Consider the following 10,069-nt stretch of genomic DNA (forward strand, 5'->3'; position numbering starts at 1 on the left):
GACAGTCCCGGTTATTCTGCTGAAAACCTTTGGGTAGAAGAATGCATCAAAACAAATATCACTGTGTCGTCGTGAAGCAGCCAATGCGCAGACTTCTCAAGCAGAAGGAATGGTTAATAAAGAAGTCGTGTAGATATGCGAGCTGGTAAACAAGGAGACGTTTGTGTGCCAGTTCCATTTGTTGATCGAGGGAGAGGCGATCCTAGAAATATCCTTGGTGTCATAATTGACAGACGAGAAGACACAGGCCAATATAAGATAGCCGTAAAAGCTGGTATTCTCAGTGGTTTGTATTCCAGAAATCAATTCGATCTCTGCCCTGAGCATCCTCTGAACACTGATGACATAAACAGCGAAAAAATAGTTTTGCTGCGTTCGGCTGTGATTTTTCAATCCTCGTCAGGTGGACAAGGCTTCACAAGATGCAACTGTACTAGTGCCAAAAAGTGTAGTTCAAGACGATGTAAATGCCGTAAAGCAGGACTTCAGGGTAACTCACAGCGTCATAGCAGCCTCAACTTTTGTAGCAAGTGACGACGTCAGTGGATTTTATTTTTAGGTTTTTAACTAAAAACGGAAACAACAACAACAATGGTGTCTGCCATTTTCAACAATTAAATGCTTTATTTTTAGATTGTGGAGCAGGTATGTGTATGTGTGTGAGTGAGAAAGAAAGAGAGAGAGAGAGAGAGAGAGAGAGAGAGAGAGAGAGAAAGAGAGAGAGAGAGAGAGAGAGAGAGAGAGAGAGAGAGAGAGAGAGAGAGAAAGAGAAGGTGGGTGGGGGAGAGAGAGAGAGAGAGTTACAGTATCTTTTACCAAACTGACTATTTGCATGATCATTTTTTAGATTTTTTAAATGCTTTGTTTTTAGATTCTTGAGCATGTGTGTGTGTGTGTGTGTGTGTGTGTGTGTGTGTGTGTGTGTGTGAGAGAGAGAGAGAGAGAAAGAGAGAGAGAATCTGTTACCGAACTGACTATTTAAGCAATAAATTTTTGCATATACTACACATGTCTGATCAGGGATTATGCGTAATTACTGCGACCATTTTTCAGCGATTTCACGTAATTCCTGCTTATTTCAGTGATTACGTGAAATCTCTGAGTGAAACAGGGATTACGCGTTTTCACTTAAATATTCAGTGATTACGCGTATTCACTAGGTACGTGTTCTTACTGTAACATATACACACAAACACCTGTCCTTGGTGAACACACACAATTATCTCAGCCCTTGTAGTCTTACTTGTCTTACTTGTCCACTGCGTTGGGGTTACTGCAGTCGGAACATGTCCATCTCTGCTCCCCCCTTCAGGATTCATCCCAGAGTCAGGCCTTGTAGTACACACACAGAACACCTGTCATTGGTGCATACTCATAAATATCTCAGTCACTGGAATATACACACAAATACTTCAGCCCTTAGCACAGGCACACAAACAAATATCTCTGACTCAGCACTTCACAGTCCCAGCACAACCTCTCGGTCCCCCCAGTCTCTCCACGGTCAGTGCTGGAGTTTGAGCACCTCGTGCGGTATGTTGGCCACCACGCAGCCGAAGGTGGACATGACGGTGGGCAGCTCCTGGCCCTCTGACCACATCCAGGTGTCCTGTTCCCCGTCCTGGCACAGCTTGCAGACGCCAGCCATCCAGCTCTTGTCGTCCTCCCCGCCCACCACCAGCAGACTGTCGCCGTACTTCACCACACCTGCAACACAGCCACAGCATTAGTATTGGTGTCATCATCATCACCATCATCATCATCATCAATGCGGATGTCAAACATATGTTTGAATGTCCAGGAACAATGGCAATTCGAATGGAGTTATTTGGACGAGAGGAGGTGCCGCTAAGCATATTGACAAAGGAGCCGAAAAAGAGCCTCGCTATCGCTCGAAGATTTCTTTGTGGAGTCCGCCAGGCCCATTAAAGAAACAAAAAACATCATCATCATCACAGTCATTGAAACTATCACCAATACCATTATTGTGGTAGAAATGTATTATCATTATCATATCATAACTCTCATTAAAACTAGTACCATTATTGTGGTAGAAATGTATTATCATTATCATATCATAACTCTCATTAAAACTAGTACCATTATTGTGGTAGAAATGTATTATCATTATCATATCATAACTCTCATTAAAACTATCACTTACAGTATTATTCAAAGCTGTTGAAAAGTACAATCATCATCACCACTGTCATCAAAACTATCACTAATACAAGCTGGGTACCCCTTTGATGAACAGACTCAAAAGAATCGATCGATTTAACCCTAGCCATCATATTAAGAATAAGTACGGCTAGCCCAGCTGTCTAGCCGTAGCCTAGCAGTCTAGCCGTCATTAAGTACAGTTATCCTCTTCCTTTGAAGAGATTGCCTACAGCCCATACCATTTCTTTTTTCACCAAAAAATCAGGCGATTGAGCCGGGCGATCGGCCCGATCCAGCCGTAGGTAAAATTAAGAATAATTCGAAGTGGTGTTCCGAGGTCGTGACAAGCGACATTCCGATGTGAAAATTGAGAAAAAAATTAGGGTATACGCTGGGCAACTGTATTTTGAACTATTCATTATTCCCAGGTTTGCCTGCTGTCAATGGTGCGACGACAAATAAATTGAATTATGGTAGCAATGAAAGGGGAACCTGCTTTTAATTAAACATTGCCAGTAATGGAAAGATATGTTGGTGAAACAATCAAATAAGACAAAATGTTGGTGAAAACGTGCAGATTTTCCTGCCGCGGCAACAATCCGAAGATAGATAGACAGAAGGAAAGAGTGAATGATAGAAAGGAGGAAATTGGCACTAAAGGTTCGCCAGATTTTGATCCATCTGCAGGTAAAAAATGTACTGCCGACCAACCCGCAATGAATGCATGGGGCATAGCGGAATAATTTAAAATTGCAGGAAATGCGCAATCTGGAAGGTTTCTATAACTTTAACTTGTTGCCGAGAGAATTACCGTAAATATCCGTAACTTATACAATCCAACACGAAGGGGACTACGGAATTTCGGCAGTCCTGCGCTGTCATGGCCCTTTTTTACGGAGGGAGTTGATAATGATGGAGGAACAAGTACGGAACTTGCAGAAAGTACGGATTTCCGTAAAAATACGGAAGAGTGGAAGCACTGAATAAGCAAACAATCATCAGATGAAGATCCTGATCGGTGACATTTAAAACACTGGAATTTTTCTTAGCAAGCGGGGAGCGTTAACGGACAGTAGTCAAGAGGTTGTTACTATTTTCGTCACAAACTAGAGAATCTGTTGGACGTAGACCAAAAAACTCTCACTCACCTGCCCCACACAGAGCATTGCCCAATGACGGGCCCTCAGACCACACCTCTGTCACGGGGTCAAAGATCTCCACCGAAGTGACGCAGAACTCTGGGAGGTACTCCTTACGCCACTTCTCGCTGATGGCAGAGTTGCCTCCTGTGGGCAACAATAATAATAATAATAATAATAATAATATATAACGTTTAAATAGCGCATTTCCAAAAAAGACGTAGCTCAATGCGCTTTACATTGGAATACCAATTTTTCAAAAACCTTTCTTACTGCTTCCTTTCTTCTCATGCAATATACACTAATGCACACACACACACACACACACACACACACACACACACACACACACACACAGACTATTTTCATCCAGACACAGGAACAGAACAACTATAATGGAAATTTACGTTAAAAGCTTATGAAGAATAGTAATTGTACTTTTAGATGTTTCATGCCCCCATCATGATCGCAGATGTCTGTCGCAGATCTGGCACTGGATGATGATGATGATGCCCCAATCAAAACGATTTTGTGAGGCAGCATGGTAAAATCAGGCCCTCGTCAAAACAATGAAATCGGAGAAACAAGCATTTTTTTTTTTGCCAGTTTGGACATCTTTATTTTTCTGGCTTAACCTCTTTTATATCCATATGAAAATACATTTCCATGTGAATTTTACTGGAAAAACATTGACTAAAGATGTCATTTTTCTGCCTTCAAAGACTCTTTAGCTATTGGAGTTACCAAACTTTGGCGCCATTTTCTGACCTCATTAACTTCACCACTGAAACCAGGCCACCATGCTTCCTTCAATCGCAAGTATCTTGAGTTCTATTCAAGATAAATGGATATTTCTTTCACTGAAAGCAAGGCAAATAAATCAGCTTTCAGAAGACACTAAATAACTCCACATGCCTGAAAATTGACAAGCGTTTGATTCCACCACGTGGTGACACATTTAGACAATCTAGGAAGTCATAGCTGCCACTCAGCCTGTCAGGGCGGGCCTGGGCAAAAGAGGAACACAGCGTCCCAGTAGACAAACGGATTTACTCGATAAATATACCCTCCCTTTAGAGGAATAGAAAACCTTAAATCGATTTCAGAGCACCACCTTTCAAATAGCCTTTTAATGTTGAAAGGGGCATAAACACTTTGTAGTCACACTGGTGCAATAATGCGCCTGTGAAAATTATCCATTCCAGTCACCTGGCGCAGGCCTGAAAAGTCCATTATAGTCGCTCTCGTGGCTGGGTGACCAGATGGGGTATTTTGTACCGCAAGCTGCGTGACTGCAAAGTGTTAAACTCACACAGCGAGAACGACCAATGACAGCCGACAGAGATACTCTCTTACATTTGTGAGGTGTGCAGACAAAACGAGTTACTTCTCGCAATCCACAAATGGAGATATTGGCCAAACATCGACACTGGGGTCAAATTTGTAGATATTTCTATTGATGCCGTATTCTTTAAGTATACAACATGCCTTTTATTGTTTCATACTTATATATTGTAAAAACTTCAAGGTGATTTCACCTATAAACGTAATGTATGTAATTCCTTTAGGATTGAAAATCTGAGAAGTAACTCATTTCGTCAGCACGCTTCACATTTTGTTCTAGCCATTGCTAGATCTGCCAACTTCTTTGAGTTCATTCAAATAAAGGGAAAAAAAACCCACATCAACACAATGACAATCCAGCTACAGCGTTCTTAATGTAGTGTTCTTATCATTGGCTGTGTTGTGATAGCATGTGAGTGTGCTATGTGTCAGCGTTAATTTAGTAAGCGCATGTATGCATTTTCATGCACATTTATAAAGAACCGAGAGCTGTATAGTAAGGGAGGGGGCACAACACTGAATGATCCCTACTATATTTATGATTAGTTTAGTTCTAGTAGAGGTTTTACGGCGTTCGCAACTGCAAAAGGTCATATGAGTGCAGAAGATTAGAGCTGTTACAAGAGAGTAACAAACATAAAAAAGATGAAGGGGAGATAAGGACGATAGATGTTTCATAGGAAAGAAGAAGCAAACAACACCAGAGCACCCGCCAACCAACCACATATTTACAATTATTAACACTAAGGAAAGGAACAAAGTAAGACAGAGAGACAGAATCAACAGAGTAGTACATCACATATCACTGGAGCCCTTTATACACCCACCTGCATTCAAGGATTTTCATAAATACGATGGTGCATTATCATTCAACCATTTGCAACATAGAGTAACCAACTTGTGCAGTATTTGCGAGGTGTACTGACAAAATTAATTATTTCTCGCAGTCCACAAATGGAGAGATATTGGCCAAAAATAGACACTAGTTAGTGTCAAATTTGTAGATTTCCTATTGATGCCGTATTCTTTAAGTATAACATGCCTTTTATTATTTCATACTTATAAAATGTGAAAACTTCACCTATGAGTGTGATGTATCTATTTCCATTAGGCTCGAATCCGAGACGTATCTCATTTTGTCAGCACGTTTCACATTTTCTTCTCAACAGGAAGCCAGCGCAGTGTCCCAAAAAGAGGAGTAGTAGAGTCTCACTTTCTTTTCTGTAAACCTAAATTTACAGTATTGTTTTGAACAATGTAAACCACATTGAACTTGCTGTAGAGTGTAGATATTTCCTATAAAAATGTAGTTATTATCACTATTATTATTATTATTATCATTACCTATCACATAAATTTTGTCCTTGAAAACGACACTGCCAGCCAGGACACGAGGTGTCTTCATCGGGGGCAGCTCCGTCCACGTGTCGTCCGTGGGGTCGTACCTGCAACAAGACACATCCACAGGCTTGATAACTTTCTCAAAACATAACCAGCAACAACAAACTGTACAACATCAGAATACAAATGTACATCAAATGCAGCTACTTTTGGTGAAGCGGGTGTTGTGAAAATGTTATGGAGGGACTGCATAACTGTACTTGTCTTGTAAAAAGATTTAGTAACACATGTTTGTACAAAGTGTCTCTTCGTAAAGTTATTATTGTAATAGTTTTCCTTGTTCTCTGACTCAGACTGATACTTCTACCATTCAACCATAGAAAGTATGATCAATTTTTGTATAACAGCATGGGCCGGGAACAAAAGACAACAAGATAAAGAAAAATTAAATCGACTAATACGGAAAGCATGTAAAATTTCAACATCTTCATTCCCCTACTTGGATGAATTGTACATAACAGCTTGCACTAAGAAAAATTAATTCCATCTTTTTAGACAACAAACATCCCTTTTTCCCTCAAATAAAAACATCAGTCAGAAGTAAAAGACCCATGCTTCTGATCTGTAACAAAGAAAGATACAGAAGGTCATTTTTACCATCATCTATCAAAATGCTTCCATCTTAACCATCTTGTTTAGTGTACTTACGACCTTAGAGCATGCATCAAAATAACATTGAGTGTGTATCTAGCTTACGATTATTATTGTTTATATTGCTGCTCATTTATATTATGCATTTGATTGTAAGCCTACTTGTGTGTGCATGTGTGTGCACGTGTGTACGTGTGCGTGTACTCGTGGTGGAACACCAAACCAATGTGCCAGGATCTGGACAATAAAGATGTATCTTATCTTATCTTATTATACTGTTCAGACCGAATCTGAGAAAGAAATTGAATAAAGTTGATTAATCTAGCTACTAGAATTCGCCTAACATTTCAGTGGGCTAAAATGTTCTCTCAAATTCTCAACTGCCAAATCCAGGTCACCCTGGAAAATTCTGGACAGCTTGCAAGCCTGCACCTGAACTCTATATGGGAGGTAGCGTGGTGAAATCAGGCGCTCGTCAAAATAATGAAAGTAAAAAAACTGACACTTTTCCGCTGGTTTGGCAATTTTTATCGAAATTTTAGTTTTTGGCTCAGCACCTTCAATGTCCATTTGAGAACCCATTTCAGTGTGAATAAGATTGAAAAATTGTTGATTAAAAGTATAAAAAATACAAATCGTCAGTTTCCACAGACTCTGAGTCCTTGTAAATTTAACCAAACTTTGGCAGCTATTTTCTCCCCAATTTTACCTCTGAAAACAGGCGACCTTCACCTCATTCAATCGCAAACATCTCGACATGCACTCAAGATACATGGGTAATTCTTTCATCGAAAGCAAGGAAAATGGACCCGTTTTAAGAAGATATCAGTGACTCCACATGCCCCCCCAAAAAGACGGGCGCGTGATTCCAACGAGCCGTGACACATATTATGTTAATACCATGACCTTGACCTCTTCACACACTTTGACCCTAGACAAGACCATGACCCTCCCCCTCACCTGAGAGCATTGTTACTGACGTCCACTTTGGTCTCCCCGCCAAAGATGTAGAGTTTGCCGCGGAAACTGACGCCCGTGGTGAAGCGCAGGCAGCGCGGGAGGGAGCGGACCATGGTCCACGTGTTGGTGTGCGGGTCGTAGCGCTCCACCGTCATGAGGATCTCGTTCCCGTCCTGACCACCCACCGCGTACAGAAACCTGGGGGGAACAGGAGAGTGGTAATTGTTAGATTTGACTAATGGGGAAAAGAAAACAGTAGTAATTGTTAGATTTGACTAAAGGGGAAAAGAAAACAGTAGTAATTGTTAGATATGACTAGCTGGAGAGACAGGAGTGGTATTATTTTTTATATTTTTTTTGGTAAGTGTTTTACGGCGCTCGCAACAGCATAAGGTCACATGAGCGGGCAGGACACATTAAACATTTTCAGTCGGTAGAAAATTTTGAATTTTGTCCGGGTGGTGGCAGAAGCCTACTCTTATCTATTTTAGACCACTAAGGGATCTTTAACATGCGCAACTTGCACACAGGCCCTCCGAGATTATTCACCCTTGTCTGAGAAGGCTAGGTGTAGATCTTTCCTACCAGAAGATCAGGGGTGTGGAAGAAAGACAGCAGTAAGAAGGAGCCAAGGAGTAGCAGTAGAAAGGCTGCAGAAAGAATCAGGAGCCCAGAGGAGGGGGCAAAGGAGGTGAGGGGGTGGGGGCAGAAAGTGGAGACTAAAGCAGACGACAGAACATTGATAGAGAGCAGAAAAGGAGGTAAAAGGGGACAATTTTAGAGAAGAAAATGTTTCCATCGCTACCCGGATTTGAACCCAGGACCTTTGAAGGAGAGGCGAACACCTAAACCTCTCGGCCACGATAGCTGGAGAGTGGTAATTGTTATATATTTGACAAAAGGGAACACCCCCCCCCCCCCCTCCAGTAGTAATTGTTGTAATTTGACTAAAGGGGGAGACAGGAGTGGTAATTGAAATATTTGACTAAACAGGAGTTGTCTTTGTTATACTTGACTAGAGAGGGAAACAGGAATGGTAATTTAATTTTCATATTTGACTGAAAGGTTGAAAAAAATAGTAGTTGTTATATGTGAGGCAGCGTGGTGGAATCAGGCTCTCGTCAATTTTTGGGGCATGTAGAGTTATTGGTATCATCTTAAGGCTGGTTCACTTGTCTTTATTTGGATGAAAAAAATATCCATTTATCTTGAATACAAGTCGAGATATTTGTGAAAGAAGGAGGCGGGGTTCACCTATTTTCAGAGGTAAGATTAGTGAGAAAATGGCCCCCACCCCAAGATTAGTGATTTCCTTAGCTAAAGAGTCCGTGGTAACTAAAAATGTACATTTTTTGTACCTTTAATCAACATTTTTCAGAAAAATCACATACAAATGAGTTCTTTATTGGACATGAAAGGTGATGAGCCAAAGAACAAAACATAGACAAAAATTCACAAACCTGTTTCTTCACTTTGATTATTTTGACAAGAGCCTGATTCCACCACACTCCCTCACATATTTGACTAGAGGATGAAACAGGAGGGGTAATTGTAATATTTGACTAGAGGGAAAAAAATAAGTAGTAATTGTTATACTTGACTAGATCTTGTTTTAGTAAGTGTTTTAGTTTTAGTAGTAGAGGATTTTACGGAACTCGCAACTGCATAAGGTCATATGACCGCCAGAAGATTAGAGGTGTCACAAGAGAGTATCAAACATAAAAAAGAAGAAGGGGAGATAGGGATGACAGATGTTTGATAGGAAAGAAGAAGCAAACCACACCAGAGCACCCGCCAACCACCCACTTAGTAAGTGTTTCATGGCACTTACAACACAATAACGTCATAAAAGTGCCGAAGATTTGAGGGGTTACAAATTACAAAAGAGTAACAAAATTTTTAAAATGAAGAACAAAGAGAGATAAAGACAATAGTTGTTTGATAGGAACGAAGGAACAAACTACACCGGAACAACCGCCAACCATCTGCGAGAAAAACGTAAGAACACTCACCCGTCAACTATAACCAGCGAGAACTGCGAGCGGATCATGTTCATCTTGGCCTTGGGCTGCCAGCTGGCCTCGGCCTGGTCAAACATGTACACCTGGTTGGACACGCCCTCCGTGGTGATGGTGCCGCGGTAGTTGATCTTCCGGATGGCACCGCCCGCCAGGTAGATCTGGTTGTCCCCCGTCGACGCAACGCCTGGTGTGTTTGTGTACATGAGTGAGTGTGTGTGAGTATGTATGTGTGTGTATGAGTGTGTGTGAGGGTGAGCATTAGAGAGAGTGTGTGTTTTTGGGTGTGTGTGTGTGTGTATGTATGTGTGTGAGGGTGAGAGTGTGAGCATTAGAGAGAGTGTGTGTTTTTGTGTGTTTTTGTGTGTGTGTGTGTGAGTGTGTGTGTATGTGTGTGTGTGAGGGTGAGAGTGTGAGCATTAGAGAGTGTGTGTGGGAGTGTGTGTGTGTGTG

General features: G+C 41.3%; 1 protein-coding gene across 2 annotated transcripts in view; it reads right to left on the reverse strand.

Moving 5' to 3' along the window:
* Positions 1 to 746: 746 nt before the first annotated feature.
* The window catches only part of LOC101859214 (kelch-like protein 20), a 23,482-nt gene continuing 14,159 nt past the window's right edge, over positions 747 to 10,069 (reverse strand). For both annotated transcript variants that reach the window (XM_005111779.3, XM_005111778.3), the window contains exons 8-12: positions 9,611 to 9,803; positions 7,599 to 7,796; positions 5,991 to 6,091; positions 3,312 to 3,449; positions 747 to 1,707 (exon numbers count right to left, since the gene is read on the reverse strand). In XM_005111779.3, the coding sequence (XP_005111836.1) occupies positions 1,505 to 1,707; positions 3,312 to 3,449; positions 5,991 to 6,091; positions 7,599 to 7,796; positions 9,611 to 9,803 (833 nt within the window). In that variant the 3' untranslated portion in view covers positions 747 to 1,504. The remainder of the gene's footprint in view (positions 1,708 to 3,311; positions 3,450 to 5,990; positions 6,092 to 7,598; positions 7,797 to 9,610; positions 9,804 to 10,069) is intronic.

The sequence above is a fragment of the Aplysia californica genome, unplaced genomic scaffold (genome assembly GCF_000002075.1).
Source record: "Aplysia californica isolate F4 #8 unplaced genomic scaffold, AplCal3.0 scaffold01120, whole genome shotgun sequence".
Lineage (NCBI taxonomy): Eukaryota > Metazoa > Mollusca > Gastropoda > Aplysiida > Aplysiidae > Aplysia > Aplysia californica.